This window comes from Mesocricetus auratus, unplaced genomic scaffold, assembly GCF_017639785.1.
Source record: "Mesocricetus auratus isolate SY011 unplaced genomic scaffold, BCM_Maur_2.0 Super-Scaffold_4256, whole genome shotgun sequence".
NCBI classification, from domain to species: Eukaryota; Metazoa; Chordata; class Mammalia; order Rodentia; family Cricetidae; genus Mesocricetus; species Mesocricetus auratus.
Window position 1 is genome coordinate 133,519,898 of NW_024429182.1, and position 18,905 is coordinate 133,538,802.

Sequence of the window (18,905 nt, forward strand, 5' to 3'; positions counted from 1 at the left end):
TTTCCACATTGTTGAATTTTAAGTGTGCTCCCTATGGCTTGGTAACTTGTTCTATCTCGTTTGCTCTTTTGCAGATAGTGTCTTTCAGGCTGATTTACCTTTTCATCCTTTTGATCAATCTGCTTTTTAAAAGAAATTGGGAAAGTTTCCCTCATATAAAATAACACTGACAAACATAAATGCTTAAATTTTGATTAAAATCAGGTAAGATTTCTTCAGATTCATACTTCTTCTTCTTCAGGTCCCAAATTCTGGGATTATAGGCAGATACCATGCCTAAAGCTCATAGCTATTGATAATCTCACTATGACTAATTTATAAATCAAACTTCAATAAAGGTATGTGCATGAAAAAAGCACACTTAGTAGCTGGTGCCTTTGGTTGTTTCTGGTATCCACTGGAGGGCTATGAAAATGCTCCTTGAATAGTTGACAACTACAGTATGTGGAACAGAATAAAACTGTTACTTGCCATCACATAGAAAAGAATTCCTAGAAACTACATGATTTTAAAAAATAAGAAAAGTAAATGCATAAAAGACTAGAAAAGAATAAAATACCATCATTCATTGACTGTATTTTTCCCAGAGAGTCTATATACACAAAATATATTAAATAGGGGAAAAGCAATAAAAATATGGACTATATTTCTATTCTCTTAGAACAGACAATTAGAAAATGTAACACAACAGTTTTCATGACCAGCATCTGTAGGTGTTAAACATTATCAATGTACACTGAAGATGACTTTCTTAGATGTCTAGTTGCATCAGTGTGTGCCTGGAAAATACAATGCCATGAAGACAGCAAATTATTACAATTAAAGTCCCAATAGAATCTTTATGTGATTGGACAGAGAGAACCTGCAATTTACAGTAGGTAAGAGAATTCTAAAGAGAAAGAAGCAATTTGAGGGGCATGCCCTACTATGTGTGAACACTTTCCTTCTGCTAATGATCTTCAGCTGGACTCAGACATGCAGAAGCATTGTTGATGCTGGGTAGCATCATCCAGCGTTATTTCAGAGCATTTTTTTTAGAACCTCCAATGTTAAATATGATTGTAATTATTACAGAAACATACATGGTATCCTACGAATTTGATACATAATTGGGAAAGACAGGATATCCAATATAAGTTTCATTCTTTCTATTTAAGGTATAGAACAGTATTAGGGGAGATGTAAATGTAAAAATATCACTGGAGTGAAATAAACGTTGTGCTCATCATCTTTCATGGTATTTCATGCTGTTTTGTATGTGGGGATGGGGGCAGCAAACTCCATGAATTTAATAGGAATTCTTCTTTTTTCTTACTTTTTTTAAAATTTAAGTTAGAAACAAGCTTATTTCACATGTCAATCCCCGCTCCCTGTCCCTCCCCTCCTCCTCATCCCTTCCCACCAGGCCCCCCCAGTCCCCCACCCAATCTCCACTCTGATCCCCAGAGATGGTGAGGCCCTCCATGGTGGAACTCCAGAGTCTGTCATTTCATCCAGGATAAGGTCTAGGCCCTCCTTCAAGTGTCGAGGCTGAGAGAACATACCTCATTGTGGAATGTGCACTCAAAGTCTATTTGTACGCCAGGGATAAATACTACCCAAGGCCCCATAGATTACCTAGGCCTCCTCACTGACACCCACATTCAGGGGGTCTGGGTCAGTCCCATGCTTTCCACACAGCCATCAATCTGGGGTGCGAGAGCTCCCCCCTTGTTCAGGTCAACTGTTTCTGTGGGTTAAACCAGCCCAGTCTTAACTCCTTTGCCCATCAGTTCTCTCTTTCTGACACCGGATTCCAGGGGTTCAGTTCAGTGGGTATCTGCCTCTGCTTTCATCAGTTGATGGATGAAGGTTCTGTTTCCTAGACTCTCTGGCAGTGGGATTGTATACTGGCACTCCCCTGATTCATGTCTAAAATCCATAAATGAGTGAGTACATACCATGTTTGTCTTTTTGTGACTGGGTTACCTCACTCAGTATGGTTTCATCTAGTGCCATCCATTTGCCTGCAAGTTTCAAGATTCCGTTGTTTTTTTCTGCTGAATAGTACTCCATTGTGTAAATGTACCACATTTTCTCTATCCACTCTTCAGTTGAGGGGCATCTAGGTTGCTTCCAGGTTCTGGCTATTAACAAATAATGCTGCTATGATAAGTGGTAGGAATTCTTAAACAGTACAACTTTTATTATTTTTAAACTTCATGTTACTCACCCTGCCTAGCTTTTACTTTGTAGCCTCTGACCTACACTCCCTCCCATTTCCTTCCCTTCTGAAGCCCCTCTGCCCTTTTTAGTCACAGTTTTATTCCGTTTCTTGAGTGCTCTATTGTAGACATTTCCTACCTGTGTTTCATATCTCCCAAGTTCTCTGGTAGGTTGAATTGACCATGAAAATTGGTGGTATTCAAATATTTGTGATCATGGGATGTAATAGACTGTATGGGTAGCTGACTGAAGACCATTTACTTTTAGGGGGAAAAAAAAGGGAGAACTAAAACAGAGTATCTATGCAAGATATTTAGACACAGCTATGTAAAATTCATTGAATGCAGTTTGAAGCTCAACTTATCTTGTTGATGGCAACTACTTTCTTAAGACATTTGAAACCAATGCTGCCTAAACCCTCTGTGTTCTGAGACAGATGAATTGCCTCCTTTCTTGGTGTTTTTTGTTGTGGTTGTTTTTAGATAAATGATACTTCTATCTTGTGTGTGTGTGTGTGTGTGTGTGTGTGTGTGTGTGTTAAGAACTCAGAGGGAATGGGCTGATTTCTCATGAGACCTCATTCATGAGGAGCCATCCTTCACTCATGTGATGAATTTTACACATCAGTATAATACCCTACATGCAGGAGGACAGTGCAGCTGGATGCCTTTTAAAATTCTTCATTAGTGAATAGTTGCCTCCATGGTGTTGATCTTGCTGAGCCTCCTAGAGATTAACTGCCCCATTGTTTTTCTCAGAACAGTAAGTCCTCCTCTGTGGGTGGCATGGACACTTTTCACCTTCCTGGCACAGGATTGGCCTCTCATGCTCTGCAGTAGATGTCAGTGCTGTAGAGAGAGCCGAGGTGGCTGGGATAGTATTCTCTTTGGGTGCAGAACCAGGTACTCTGTCTGAACTCAGGAGGTGTGCAGAAGGGAGATCTGTAAGTCCTGTTCTGCATTGTCCAGCTGAGCTCTGCATATTCTCCTTTATTAGGTTTTTACTGCATTTCTGAAAGCAGAATGTGGAATCCCATGGTTGCCCCCAGTTTGCTTCCAAGACACTTTTCCTTAATAACTGCTTATACACTGTATGGTCCAGTTGCCCAAAGCCTCCACATTTCAGTTTACCCTGGGCACATAATGCAATTATGTCCTCTTCCAGGGACATTGATACCTCATTTTCACCTGCAGAGCTCTGCCCAACTCACCCAACCATCTCAAAGGTAGAGAACCTACTCTGAATATTTGAATTAAATTTTCCTCAATGTCCTTTATTTGGTAGGTGTGGGGATGGAGCTCAGAGCTCTCTTATACCAGACTCATGTCTTCCCTGACTGATGGACAGTTGAGGCAGCCTGGAAAGGCAGCTCTTGATGGGGACGATAGGGCCAGATCTGATGTCAACAAGAACTATGCACATGCATGTGTCTTCCCGTCATTGAGGAAGGAAAGGTAGGTTATGCCATTTTCAAACTAACACAAACTTCAGCTACACACAAAAGCAAAGGTAATACCGAGTGAAGTGGGGCTCTGTAGACTGCCCTGCCCTGGCCCCCAGTATTGTCAGCATTCGTAGCTTTGAGACTGAAGATTCCTGCACAGTGGTTGCTATGTTCTGATATCTATAGGGAAGCTCTGCTGGCACAGGGCTGGGCCATGTGGTCACCTGTACTGATGCAGGGTCACTGAAGTTCACGACTGACTGTGGGCATGTGGCATTCTGAGAGAGAGCTATTTTTAAACTCTGTGCTTTGCAACAGGGCCCTTTTCTTTTCAAACCTGTCTTTTGTCTAGCCTTAATGCTCAGAACAGGTAAGTGGTATTAGCACGTTTACTTTATTATTACTTATTGATAAAAATCAGTTTACTTGTGGGACAGAACCGTGAAACTGCCACCCTGAACACAAGGGTCTGTTTGGATTGCAGCTGCAGTGTTATGGTCCACTCCAAGCATCTCAATGCTTTGTTTGGATGAACAACATTCACAAGTCATGGAGTCTCCAAGGTTTGCTGTTGCTAATGGCAACAGCATTTTAGCTTGTGTATCGCCCATTTCTCTTGTGGTTTTGAAAACTCTTCAATTAAATTGATCTAAATACTTGAAGGAAAAGCTTTTAGGAACTGCTTTTTTTTTTGTTTTCATAATTCAATCACGGATCTTACAAATGCCCATGGTGGTATTTATTATAAATATAAGAGTCAGTCACAAGAAAAACCGTAAACAATATAAAAATACTTGGCTTCAGTAGGCACTTGACACTTCCTGTGAGTGTTGTGGATCATCAGCCTTGGTAGGAACAGGGGGTTCACTGTGAGACATTGTAAGTACAAGCATGACTTCTTAAAGGGGCAATGCCAAGCTGAAGCCTTATTTGGGGACTTGTGTAAGAGATTCAAACGTGTGTGCATTCAGGGTATGAGAAAAGATCCTGTTGCATTTTCACTCAGAAAGGAGGAAAATGAGCCGCATGAATACACTAGCTGTCTTTGAAGGCCTGAATCTTCAGACCCTGTCTTTTGAGTGTGGGTTGATGTTTACATCCACCTCCACACACAACAAAAGAAAATAAGACGTTTTCTGAGATTCTGAAGTGTGTCCCCAGAAAACTAGTTGGGAAGCCACAATATTATGCTGGGTCAGTGTAGAAGCTATGATGTCAGCTAGTTCCCTGTGGTCACTGTTTATGGTGTCGCCCACTGACAGTCACTTGAAGATGCAACCAAGAGTGCTTCCACTCTTGTCTCTCCCCGTGGAGTTGGGTATTGGGACAATGTGTTTGTCGTTACTGTTCCAGCCCATCCATGATGAATTGCTCCCTTCCCTCCCTGTAAACTTGATCATACTTTGTTTTGTATCCAGGTCTTGACATCCTTGTATATTATCCCCTTTGAATTTTTTTCTTTTCCTTCTTGCTGTAAGATTAAAAAAACAAAAAAGAATACGAGATTCCTTGGCTACGCTGCACAGAGAACAGAGGGCACTGCGGCAGCAGAAGGATGCCTCTTAGGAGAGTCTGGAGTGTGCTTTTATCAGATCCACGACACTGGCCAGGTGTGGTGCACAGCTGCAGTCTCTGCACTTGCAAGACTGAGTCAGGGGAACTCAGAGCTTGTGGCAAGACTAGATTACACATCAGAAAACGTCAAGCAAAACCAAATAAAACCAGAAGTCTGTGTTCCAAAAACATGCTTTCTTCTGTGTGATTCCCATCTCTTGCAACCCAAGAATGTCTCTCTTCAGTTTGGCCCTAGGTTTTGTAGCTATCTGAATTCCACATCATAGTGACCCTGTTCTCCCTTCTCAGTTGAGTATAAAACTCTCTCTCCTAACCTCCCCCTCTCTCCCCCCTTTCCCTCTCCTCCTCCTCTTCCCCCCCTAATTTTTCTAAAGCTGCCCAAGGACAGGTGCATGGGACTCAACTCTCTGTGGCCTTCATGTCTTGTAAACATCTCTCTCTGCCTTCACACTTGAATGGTTCCCTTCTGCTCTGAAAATGTCTTTGTGTCATTTCTTTGGCAGTTCCCTCCCTCCCACTCTGGCTGTTGTCTTCCAATGGATCTCCTGTCCATGACGTAGACTCAGCTGGCCTTGTCCTTTGTGTCATGTGTCATTTTTGTTGTACTTGTCCTCTGTGAGGCTTACTAGTGGAACCTCCCACCATTTATTGTAAATTATTTTATCAGCCACAGATTTGATTTCTACGTTGCTCTTTGTTTTCCTAATTGTAATATAATCTTGAATTTGGAGAGGGTATTACTATTTTTTGAGGGTATAGGTAACTGTTTATTGTAGAAATTACATACAAGAGAAAACAGACAACCAAGGTGACTCAGCACAGCTTTCACCATAGAACCGGAAGCCAAAGAGAGAGCATGTGTCTCTCCTGCACGGTCTTTTATTAGCACCTCCATACACACCTCTAGCCACGCCTAAAGTGGGCATGGCCAGCAGTGAATTTCAATGCCCTTTCTTTTTTTTTATTTTTAAATTTAAATTAGAAACAAGGTTGCGCTCCCTTTCCTTCCCCTTCTCCAATGCCCTCCCTCCAAAACCCCCCATACCTCCTAGTTTCCCCAGGTAGGGTTAGGCCTTCCATGGGGAGTGTCCATAGTCTGTCCTTTCATACAGGGCCTAGGCCCTCCCCCAAGAATCCGGGGTGAGAATGCATCTCTCATTGTAGGATGGGTGCCGGAAGTCCATTTGTATACCTGGGATAAATACAGATCTACTATCCAAGGCCCAATAGATTACCTAGGCTTCCTCGATGACACCCACGTTCTGGGGGTCTTGATCAATCCCATGCTGGATTCCCAGCCATCAGTCTGGGATTCAAGAGCTAACCTTTGTCAGGTCAGCTGTTTCTGGGGGTTAAACCAGCCAAGTCCTAAGTCCTCCCTCTCTGTCACTGGCTTTCTTGAGTTCAGCTCAGTGTTTACTTGCGGCAGTCTGCCTCTGCTTCCATCAGCCAGGGAATGAAGGTTCTGTTTCTCAGAGTCTCTGGCCATGAGAATGTAGGCTGGCATTCCCCAGATCTATGTCTAAAATCCATATATGAGAGAGTACATGACATGTTTCTCTTTTTGTGACTGGGTTACGTCACTCAAGATGGTTTCTTCTAGTGCCATCCATTTGCCTGAAAATTTCAGGATTCCATTGTTTTTTCTGCTGAATAGTACTTCATTGTGTAAATGTACCACATTTTCTCTATCCACTCTTCAGTTGAGGGGCATTTGGTTGCTTCCAAGTTATGGCTATTACAAATAATGCTGCTATGAACATGGTGGAACAGACATCCTTGTTGTATGAATGGGCATCTTTTGGATATATGCCTAAGAGTGCAGTTGCTAGGTCTTGTGGTAGGTTTATTCCCATTTTTCTGAGGAATCTCCATACTGATTTCCAAAGTGGCTGTACAAGTTGGCAATCCCACCAGCAGTAGAGGAGTGTTCCCCTTTCACCACATCCTCTCCAGCATAAATTGTCGTTGGTGGTTTTGATTTTAGCCATTGTGACAGGAGTAAGATAGTATCTCAGATAGAGTAGCTAGTAGGAGTGTGGCTCCAGTTTGGTTCACTTAGATTCAAAAGAGACTCTTGGAGTTTGGTGTGCTGGCTAGTTCTGTCAACTTCACACAGACTAGAATCACTTGGGAGAAGAGGGAACCACAATTGAGGAATTGCCCCCATCAGTTTGGCCTATGGACCTATCTATATTGATTCACATGTGAGGGTCCAGCCCACTGTAGACTATGCTGCCTGTACTGGCTGGTTTTATGTCATCCTGACAGGAGCTAGTCATCATAGAGGCGAAGCCTTGATTGAGAAAAATCCCTTCATAAGAGCAGGCTGTAGGCAAACCTGCAGGGCATTGTCTTAATTGGAGATTGATTTGGGAGGACCCTGCCCATTGTGGGTGGGGCCATTCCGGGCTGGTGGTTAAGGGTTCCATATGACAGCAGGCTGAGCAAGCCAGGGGAAGCAAGGCAGTAAGCAGCATCTAGTTCAGCTCCTGCCCGGGGCTCCTGCCCTGCATGTCTTCCTGCCCTCACTACTTCTGTCATATGGAACTGTGAGGAAATAATCGCGTTCCTCCCCTAGTTGCTTTTGGTCTGGTGTTTCATCACAGAAATAATAACCCTAACCAAGACACTACTACCCTAGGGCAGGAGTTAATATAAGAAAACAAGCTGAGCAAGCCATGTGGAGTAAGCCAGGAAGCAGCGTTACTCTGTACTCTCCAGTATGATCCCTGCCTCTAGATTCCCACTTTGGCTTCCATTGGTGATAATTGCAACCTACAAACCAAATACATGTTTTCCTCCCTTGGTTGCTGTTGGTTGTAGTGTTTATCATGGCAATAGTAAGGAAAATGGGACAATTGGTCTCTCTTTCTCTCTAGGAACTGCCTGATCCCAAGAGGGAAGCCCCTGCAGGGTCATCTAGCTCTGAGATCTCAAAAGAGTAGAATGTAGAAAAACGTAAGCAATGGTTGGCACAAGCTGTTAGTTTTAACAGTTGCTTTATCTTCCTGGTTTGCATGTGTTTCCTATATTCGAATCATAACTTCTGTGTGTTGTTACAGGGGATAAAGTTCATGTACATTCATGTAAAACACTTAATTTGCTGTCCACCCACCACCTTATTATCACGGTTGTCTAGAATCTCTAGGGCCTTGCTGGTACCCAGACCCTGCACTTGTAGTTTTAGTCATTCAAAAACATCTGTTAACACTAGTCAAGTGTGAGTCCCATTCCAGAGATTGGAACTTGAGTTTTGGTCACACAGGTATAAAATCCATACTTCACGGGGTCTCCTGTAGTCATGCCATTCTTCTCTTGCCTTTAGGTTTCATGTTGGATAGGAACATTGTATTGGATGTTTGGTGGAAAACATCTGTACTTGTTAGTCAACTGCCAACTTGATAAACCTAGACTCACTTGGAAAGAAAGTCTCAATGAGGAATTGTGTAAATCACATTGGCCTGTGGTCATATTTGTGTACAAGGGGGTAGCGATGTCCTGATTGCTAACTGATTTAGGAAGACTCAGCCCACTGTAGGCAGCACCAGTCCCTAGGCAGGTGTTGTACAGCAAGCTCCTCGGAAATAAAACCCTTTATCTTAGAGAGATGCCCATTAAGATATGAGATGTTCTAATCTACAACATTCCATCCTGCATAGAATCTGGTAAGCTCAAGAAATAAGATTCAAGGCCTTTAGGAAGTCCCTAAAAATGACTAAATATACCAGATCCTTTGTCCTCCAAGCATATGTAAGCTGTATGGACTGCTGAGAGACGCTCTCAGACAAAATGGGCTGCCTGGAAGAGGCTCAGACCAGCTGAACTTCCTGGAAGAAACAAAGGCCAGCCTAACTACCAGGAAGAAGCAGAGCTAATCTATCCTGCCTGGAAAAGGCAAAGACTAGCCGGGGAACCTGGACGTATCTCAGACCATCTGAGCTAGCTGGAAAGGACACTCCTTAAACTACTCAATTTACTGTGGATTATGCAGTATATTCCATGTTTCAGTCTTTTCTGAGCTGTCATTCTGGGGTAGATATGGATGGGGTAAGTATTTTTCATCATTTCTGCCCCTGTAAGTAACCTCTAACCAGTATTCCTGTAATTAGCCCAGTGAAACTTATGGTTTATCAAGTTATACTCTGGTGGTATCCTTTCTCATCTGAGATAAGTAGACATTTGTTCATCCTCAGAATAATGTTACCCAATGGCATGGAATCCTGCAGAGGGTAAGAGGCAAAAGCTAGCTGAGAGAGAAAGCAAATAGGGGTCTGTGTTTATTGCCCCTGCTCTTGACTGTGTGTGATGCTTCGTCATTGCCTTGACTTTCCTGGAACCTGGAGTTGTGAGCCAAACACACCTTTATTTTCTAAGTTGCTTTAGTCATAGCAACAGAAAGGAAACCAGGACATCACAATTCGTATTGGGAGTGGTCATTGGTACCTCACTAAAACGATGTTCCAGGTGAGCAATATTGGTTCTCCCAGGCAGAGGTGAGATTGTCCCGCTACAAGCAGGAAACTTTCAAAAAGCTGCTGTTCTCTGACCCACAAGCACAACAAATCTAAGAAGGACAGTAAGAAACCCACTGCCTACAGGTTCTGGCTCATGAGTCCTTTTCCTCTTTCTAGTGCTGATGAACGGTTTGATGCCACATTCCACACCAATGTCTTGGTAAATTCATCTGGGCATTGCCAGTATCTCCCTCCAGGTAAGATCTACTCCCTTGGCCTCCATCCAGTGAGAAAATTTAAGCAAGTATGTGAATCAGTTCCAAAGACTGCTCTCCTGACTGGTTCCATGTTGGCTTCCCACCCTCTCCTTCCCATCAGAACTCTCATGTGTCTCTTCAACTCATTCTAGATGTCATCTCTGATGTTGAGATCACATTTCAGTTGGTTTTGCCATGGTCTGTCTTTATTAATGTTAATTCACAGTCTAGTCTCCTTTTGTTGAGTCATTTCTAACCCTTCTTTCTACCCATAAGACTGATTGGCAGGCCTTTTCTATTTCATCTCCTCCCAGTTGGCACAGGACGCTGACAGGTACTGTGGTGCTGGGCAGATAGTGGGCATTCTGGGTTCATGAACTCATGATTGCTCACGTTACATGCAAGATCCAGTGCCTTCAAGGGAGCACCCTCTGGTGATTCTTCCTCAACTGCTGTCTTTTCTTCCTCTCAACCTCCTGGTGGTAAATAGCTTCATGGGGTTGATGTTTCCCTGACTGTCATTATTGTGGGACTCAGGATTCCAGGCTGTTCATTGAGCAATCCACAGCCTGGGCAACTACTGCTTCACACCCTTTGAGACACATTCAAGGTGTGTTCTAGCATATAGGTATTAATTTTTCACTTTATCATTTAGAAAATTTGTTAAAGTATTTTTCAAGAATTATATTTTCCTCACTGAAACTGCTTCTAACAAATCTGTAACCCACTGCCACACGGTTGCTGCTGCACTTAGAACACACTAGCACACTCCCAACATATGGACCCCCCTTGAATATACAACTCCTCATAACACACACACACACACACACACACACACACACACACACACACACACACACACACACCCCTTCCTTATCTCACAGCACATGGTGAAGCTGGCTTTGCCTATTGCTTACAGTGCTCTTCCTGTTAGCAGATGATAAGAATTCTGTAGACAGAATCTCTGTTTGCTCGCCTTACAATCCATCACTCCCCATCTGCAGGTGGCTGTGTGTCAATAAGTGAATGAATAAGTGATTTAATCTAGCAGGGGCATATTCCTCTCACTGACGTTTATATTGATTAAACAAGTGTTGCATCTCAGGCTTTTGGGCTTAAGTCATCTGCTTACCTACTCCAGCCCTTCCTCCACACTGCAGACACTTTGCAGAGGGGACTGTGTGATGCCTTCCAGCACACTTTCAGTGAAGTAATGGGTGATCGTGAGCCACCATGTCAGTGCTGGGAATCGAATGTGGGTCCTCTGGAACAGCAGCCTGTGTTCTTAATCACTGAACCATTTCTCCACACCCTTCATGTGTTTATTTTTAACAGGTGAATGGGTGTAGAATTTGCATATTACACATTTAAAGCGTCTTAACTCCATGAGTTTTAGTAAATTTTCAGGGGACCACTACAATCCAGTTTTATAATGGTCCCATCATCCCTTACCTGTTAACAGTTAACTGATATTCCTGCAAACCTCAGACAATCTTTGAATCCTTTCTGTCTCTTTCTTGGGCCTTTTCATTGAAATTGAATAAAATTCAGTTTTCTAAGTGTATTTGGATTAGGGGATATTCAGTCCACTAATGGAACAGACATGCCAATAGTGACTTTCAGGTTCCAGTGGATATCTGAAGTAATTCTGTAAGTCATATGCTTGTGGTGTGTGAGTGTGTGTGTCTGTAATATTGTATGTTTTACACACACACACTAATTTATTGCTGATTAAATTTTGAGCCTCATACATACTAAGTAAGCACTCTACTGCTAATCTATATCCCTAGCCTTTTTTTGTTTTTGTTTGTTTTTTTGTTTTGGTTTTTCAAGACAAGGTTTCTCTGTGGCTTTGGAGACTGTCCAGGAACTAGCTCTTGTAGACCAGGCTGGTCTCCAACTCAGAGAGATCCACCTTCCTCTGCCTCCCGAGTGCTGGTATTAAAGGCGTGGCCACCACCACCTGGCCTATCCGTAGCCTTCTTTAAAGTTTTAATTTTGGGATAGGGTATTATTAAGTTATCTAGGATAGCCTTGAACTAGTCATCCTCCTGCCTCATCTCTCCAAGTATCTGGGATTATAAATCATATCTAAAGGACCTCTCAGGGACACGCCTTACTATGCTTTCTCAGCATGTGTGTGCAGTGGAGTGTGCAGTGGAGTAAAGCCCTTCAGTTCCTCCATGTAGTCTTAAATTCAGCAGAAGAAATCTGAGATGTGCTGCCCGTGCTCCACTGCACTGGAGCTCTTCAGTCGTTCACGCCTTCCAGGACAGTCCAGTCTGCTGTGGGCAGGAAGAGCACAGGACACAGAGTCTGGAGAGGATTCACTTGTCTCCTCACCATGACCTTCTGGGAAAGACACTGCTGTGAATTCCACCTTCTTTCAGTGGAATGTTCCTGAATATCCAGACTCTCTCTTCAGTTTTGCACCTTATCCCAGCCCTGCTGTGGAAACTCTACGTGTATTTTGAGATAACTAAATGTTTTCTCAATTTGTTACTTTAAAAAATAAAACAAAAACAAAATCCTCTCCCTGCCCCTTTCCAGTTCTTTCCCTAACTCCTTCATCAGTTTTTCAGCTTCTCTGAGATTTCTTGCATCCTTTCTTTTTCTCATATTGTTTAGAGTCCAAATGTGCTCATGGCAAATATAGTATATAATTAGTTATTTGTGCAGTTTCCTGAGAAAAGCCTTCCACAACAGAGGGTACCATTGTGTTTTAATTTGAAAAGGCAATGAAGCTTTGGTTGAGCTTTCTCTAAGGGTTTTTACAAAAGGAAAAATGGGGGGCAAAGCACCTCAACTTGTTCTGAACAGGCCTAGCAAGAGTTCAGTGTGTGGGGCAGGGCAGGGGTCTGCAGGACCTGCTGTGTGTCCTGAGCCTGTTTCAGTTGTCTCTGTTTCAGTCTTCTGATCATTTCCCATGCTCACATAGGCATATTCAAGAGCTCCTGCTACATCGATGTGCGCTGGTTCCCTTTCGATGTGCAGCAGTGCAAACTGAAGTTTGGGTCCTGGTCCTATGGAGGGTGGTCCCTGGATCTGCAGATGCAGGAGGCAGATATCAGCAGCTATATCCCCAATGGAGAGTGGGATCTCATGGGTAAGGCCAGCAAAAACAAAGACCTGTGTCTGAGAGGAGAGGTGCCCTCTACCTGTGTGAGCTGAAAATCTGGGGATTTTTCTACTGTTCCTTCCATTGACTACACCTGACAGCCTTCTCCATCATGTCCTAAGATCTCCAGAAGGAGAGGCAGGAATCAGTTAGCGAATGCAGTCAACAGCCATGGCAGGGCCTGTTAAATCAACAGTGCTAGCGTAGACTTTGTGGGATCCACTCTAGTCCTGTAGCATGGTTGAACTGTGCATTGCAGTCGGTGCTGCAAAGGGAGAAAATCACAAGTGGGGTTCAATCAGGAGCCCAAATAGCAGTGTTTGGACACAGAACAACATTTTGCTTTGGGAGACACAGTTCACCTAGACACCAAGTCAGTACTCTGCTGAGAGAGGGTGGGCTCTGGATTTTAAAGCAAAAAGTGCCTAGGACAGTTTATAATGGGGTAGGAGGATACGCAATGTGAGTCAGGTAATTTGAGGATTGTGTAAGTCAGGGTTGTTGAAAATTTTCCAAGTCCATTGGACAGGGAGCAAACTGGTCACTGTAGCATTCTTAATCTTTGAAAGGTAGTGTGAGATTCTGAGGAAATTTCTCCTTCCAGCATACAATTCCTGGCACGATACCTACATAGTGATTTATGCCCTGTCAGAAAATCTCTAAGTCTCAGAAAAAAAGTTGATTTTTCCCCTCTATGTAGCCATTTTGACATTTATACCTATATTGCATCATTTAAAATCCAAACCAATATTATTATGAGTCACTTACCATCAGGTATACATTCGGAAAAGTGTCACTATGTGATTTTATTATGTGAACATTGTAGAATGCACTTACACTATACAAAGTAAACCAGCTACAGAATCAGCAATACAATGTTACTGACATTGTACATTTCTTCCATCTTTCACAGAAGCATCAATATGTGGCACCTGTTTGTAATTCCATTTATAATGCTGTAAACTTGACACTATATAAGTACTTCTAATGCATCGAAAGACTATCTCCTAGTTTGCTTGAATGTCACTGAGCATAGTATTCCTGTAAAGGTTGATTTAAATACCAGTCACCCACTTTTCGGGCTGTGGTCCTGGGTAGCACACACCTAGCAACGAAATGCAGCTGTGTCTTCTGATGACCTGCCTCACTTCTGTGGCATTCCATGCAGGAATCCCTGGCAAGAGGAACGAGAAGTTCTATGAATGCTGCAAAGAGCCATACCCAGATGTCACCTATACAGTAACCATGCGCCGCAGAACGCTCTACTATGGTCTCAACCTGCTCATTCCCTGCGTGCTCATCTCAGCCCTGGCTCTGCTGGTATTTTTGCTCCCTGCAGACTCTGGGGAGAAAATCTCCCTTGGTAAGTGTCCAAGCCCACCTCTGAGGCAAGCTCTGCAGGACACTGTTGATCAGGCAGGAGTCCCTTGTGACCCACAACATGTGGACCTACCACACCAGAAACTCCTGGCTCTGCCTCTTTGGGAGACAGAGTGCCTTCCTGAGATTGACAGGGTCCAGGGATCCCATGATCTTGTGAAGAAGACAGGATACAGCGGGGACCAGATCAGTTCTACCCTGATTGGCTATGTTTCTCCCCCACTGCCGCCTGCTTTGTTCCTGGTAGCGGGCCTCCACTTATGGGAGACACATTAAGTTAATATCAGCTTGCATTTGTAAATTATTGTACACATAACAATAGGAATGCAATTCCTTGTAATTACTTCCCCTGTGAAGATATTAAATGTGGGGGTTTGAATGGTAAAATGAGCTGCTTATATCACAAAATTACTAAATAAATACATATTCAGTGTGTTGAAGAAAGCTTTCACAAGCCTTCTATCTTCTTAGCATAGGGCTTAGAATGTTAAATATCTTACTCAAGGTCACAGAGTCAATTAAGCTGCCAAGTCAAGACCTGAATGAAACCAGTCTTCTGGCCACACAGTTTCCTGACCCTGCTGTGTAAAACTCTTCTTAGTATTAATGCAGTAAAGACCTTGAGAAGTAATCGTGCTGGTTGATTGTCTCAAAGTTGTGGTTTCTAAACTTGCCTCCATTAGAGTGTCCTTCAGGCCCTGGCAGGTAACAGGAACTGTATGCAGAAAAATGCATATACCCATATGAAAGAAACCACAGGATTCATGGTGTGACCCCCAGCAACCTATGTAGTTCTTGGAAACTGCTGTTGCCAGCTCCTGTAAGAAGAAATCCAGCCTTATTGTCTGTTCTGCTTAAGGAGCTCCTCACGTTTTTGTTTCAGGAATAACTGTCTTGCTTTCTCTGACCGTCTTCATGCTGCTTGTGGCTGAGATCATGCCTGCAACATCTGATTCTGTGCCTTTGATAGGTAAGACAAGGACTCAGGTATACCTACAATTTTCCAACAGGTGCATGGAGGAGGAAAGGGTCCTTCAAGGTCCAGAGACTTAGTCTGTCCCTCTGTCCTCTGCTGTGCAAACATGTCTTGCTGTAACTATTACAAAACACTGTGACCTATACCTAGTCCCAAGAAAGAGGGAAAGGGATGTCCAAATTTGTGGCTTGCCTTTAAACTGAAGAAATGGCCATGAATGGTGGTATGTACCTGTAGTCTCAGTATTTGTGATGGTGAGTCAGGAGGACTACAGGATTCAGGAGTTTAAGACTAGCCGGAGGAATATAGCATGACTCACCTCAAGAGACAGGGAGGGTGAGCATGCATATGTGTCCTGTATTACTCCCGCTCGTCTGCTCTAGAGCCAAAGACTTTACAGTTTGAGATATTTTTTTTTACTAAAGCACATACTTTAATTCTTAGCTACTATCTCCTGAGATCACTCAGTATCTATTAAAGTGTTTAGAGAAATGGGAGTGGAACAAAGGTTTTGTCTAGGATAGGTGTTTCTGCCCAGGGATAAGAGACAGAAACAGGACTCCATATTTACATAGTTTTCTAGATAGAAACAAATGAGTTCCTGTGACATTTACATGACAAGGTTAGCTTTCAATTCTCACTGCTGCAGCTAGGGCTCCATTCCTAGTCCAGTATGTCACGGGGATGGGAATTGTATGCCGTCAGAGATGGTTAGGCTTCAGGGGCAGAGTTCTCTTTTGTGGTGTGGAGTGAAGTCATTCAGGTCTAGGCTGTCCCTTTCCACCAGGAGTGTGGGTATTAGGCTACAACCTGTTTTTTAGTACAACCACACAGTAGGTGCTGCTGGGGCCCAGGCTTCTCACGGCCTCTCCTCTCTTTACAGCACAGTACTTCGCCAGCACCATGATCATCGTGGGCCTGTCTGTGGTGGTGACAGTGATTGTGTTGCGATATCATCACCATGACCCTGATGGTGGCAAAATGCCCAAGTGGGTATGTGCTGTATCCCTGTAGAGCGGCAGCTCTCCCTGAAAGGGAGATCCTTTTGTGGTTGTCTATGGTCTAGGTCCCTAAGCAGATCTCAGCCCTCTGTGTATCTCTGAGGATGGTGCTGTGGACGTGGCAGTGTTTATACTGACATCCCAGGTCAGGACTCCACATTGGCTGCTTGTGTGTCCTGCTAGGATTGTGCTTTAAAACGTCTGCTTCCACATGGCCACTGGCCGCTGAGGAGTACTGTGTATGAGAGCGGCCGTGAAGCAACATGGCAGGTCTTCCCAGCAGACTGGGGAGTGAAAAGCATAAGGAAATGGATGAGTTCTCAGCCCGGAAAGCACTATCATTTTCCTATACCTGCAGGCATACGACAGGCACTGTTATCTGCCGATTCTCACCTTCCGTGGCATTTCAGGACCTAGGGTCTGAACCTCTGCACTTGGCTGATGCCCAGAGACCTTGACTAGGGTTTAGTCTGAGCCCAGACTTTCTCACACCTTTCCAGAGTGAAACCCAAGGTAGAGGAGAGCCTTCCTGACCGCCCCCCACAACAGCCACTAGTGAGCCTTGCAGATAGCCCTTGTCTTCCTGTTTGAGGATAAGAAGAGCATCCCTCTCCATCCCAAAAGGAGCTTGTCTGAAGACCCATTCAGTCCCGCTCAAGGCCAGAGGAAATCTAGGAACCACCCACATGCCAAAATGCAGCATAAGGCAAATGATGCCTGTAGATCCCCAGCAAAACAAAGGACTTCCAGCCTTCTGAAGACAGTGCACAATACCTTACAGCGGCCCTAACTTAGGAAAGGGTACTATTTATTTTCCAGTGGCCTTGTAAGAATGCTAGTTCCTCTCAGACTGTACTTGCCTTATATGTGTAATAAAGTCTCACATAACCATCACAGCTGTAGAATGTGCTCAGTCTCACTGGGTGTCTCAGTGCTGCATTGCTTTAGAAGCCATCAGTTCTCTCACAAAGCTGAGACACCCTCCCCTGTAGTCTCTCCTCAGCATCCTGTATACCATAGGGTGAACTAAGGTAGGATTGACTGACATGTCTTTCTGCCTGTCTATCCATTTGAAGCAGAGTTCACATTACCTGTTTCAAAAGTAAGAGTAAAGCAAGTTTTCCTTCCATTTTACTCCAGTCCTTTGTAACTACCAAAGTTGATAACTATTTGTACTGGGCCTTTTCTCTTAGGCCACCAACCAGCTCCAGATCATGACTCAGGACTTACTAGTTTTGAATGCTTAGCCTCATTTAGACTCATTGCTGGCTAGCTCTCTTAAATTAACCTGTTTTCCTTTGTCTATCTTTTGCCTCAGAGCTTTTTACCTTTTCTTTCTGTATGCCCTGCTTTTCCTGCTTCTTCCGTGTCTTATCTTGTCTGCTGGCTTCCTGGCTAGCCGGCCCTGGGCATCTCTCTCTTTATCCCTTGTTCTCTCCTCTCTTCTCTCGTTCTTTTTGAGTCTAAATTTCTCCTATTTATCCTGTCTTCCTGACAGCTGGTCCTTCTCCTGCCTAACACTGGCCCTGCAGCTTTGTATCAGACCAGTCAGGTACCTTAGGCAGGCAAGGTGAAAGAAAAGCAGCATATCTTTACATAATTAAACAAATGCAGCATAAACAAATATAACACATCTTTGCCCGGTCAAAATACTATTCCACAACAACCATTTTAATGAATTTCCTATTTTTCTTCTAGTGTTTATGCTAAGACAAAAAATACACTCATTCTTATTTCTATGAGTATCTTGGCTGGTGTGACGATAAAGGAACTGGCACACAGAGACACAAAACCATTTTTAATGAACTGGTACCACTTTATTCTCCCAGAATCTTAATTAAAAGCATTTGTCTATTACAAGCCTTTCAGAATAAAAGGTTGTTAAAACCAGTTAGCTGCAAGTAAAACATAAGTGTGTGTTTCTCTTGTTTTATAAAGCATGCAGCATTTTCCATTCATTCCATGTGTCTTTGAAACATAAACAGTTTCCAAGGGACTCTTACTGTGGTCCGTTGCTATTATGAAGAAGATACTGTCGGGTGCAGTGGTATTATGTGACATTTGCTCAAGTAACGGCAAAACTGTAGGCTAACAGAAGAGGTCATGAGCACAGTTTGATAAGCACCAAGAGGATAATTCCAGGTTTGGAGATGTGTTGTCCTTGAAAGCTAATGATTCAGGCCATGGAATTCAAAATAGACTTGGGGACATAGATCATACTAGCTGCAGATGCATCTCAGAGAATACATGCCAGCGCCCCCCCCCCACCAGTCAGGAAAAACGACCAATCCTGCTGGGCTTTTGAGTGTACAGCTGCCTCTGGGTCCAGATTCAGTTAGAGTTTGACAGCCTCCTTTGAGATCTAGCACAGGCCTTCCGGTGTCTTCTGAAAGAGGATTAGGCTAAGTCTCATAGGAGTTCTGAAGAGAGCCCCGGGGCACCCTTGGTAGGTGAGGCTTGCAGCAAAGGGCTGACCTTGAGGCAGTTCAGTA

General features: G+C 43.6%; 1 protein-coding gene across 5 annotated transcripts in view; it reads left to right on the forward strand.

The window, feature by feature from the left end:
- Window positions 1-18,905, forward strand: part of Chrna7 (cholinergic receptor nicotinic alpha 7 subunit) — a 133,064-nt gene that overhangs the window by 106,100 nt on the left and 8,059 nt on the right. For 4 of the 5 annotated variants that reach the window (XM_040730966.1, XM_005084402.4, XM_040730964.1 and 1 more), the window contains 5 exons: window positions 9,859-9,938; window positions 12,877-13,044; window positions 14,225-14,419; window positions 15,320-15,406; window positions 16,296-16,405. In XM_040730966.1, coding sequence (XP_040586900.1) covers window positions 9,859-9,938; window positions 12,877-13,044; window positions 14,225-14,419; window positions 15,320-15,406; window positions 16,296-16,405 — 640 coding nt within the window. Of the gene's footprint in view, window positions 1-3,489; window positions 3,660-9,858; window positions 9,939-12,876; window positions 13,045-14,224; window positions 14,420-15,319; window positions 15,407-16,295; window positions 16,406-18,905 lie in introns of all 5 variants that reach the window. The other variant, XM_040730962.1, reaches the window with a different exon arrangement.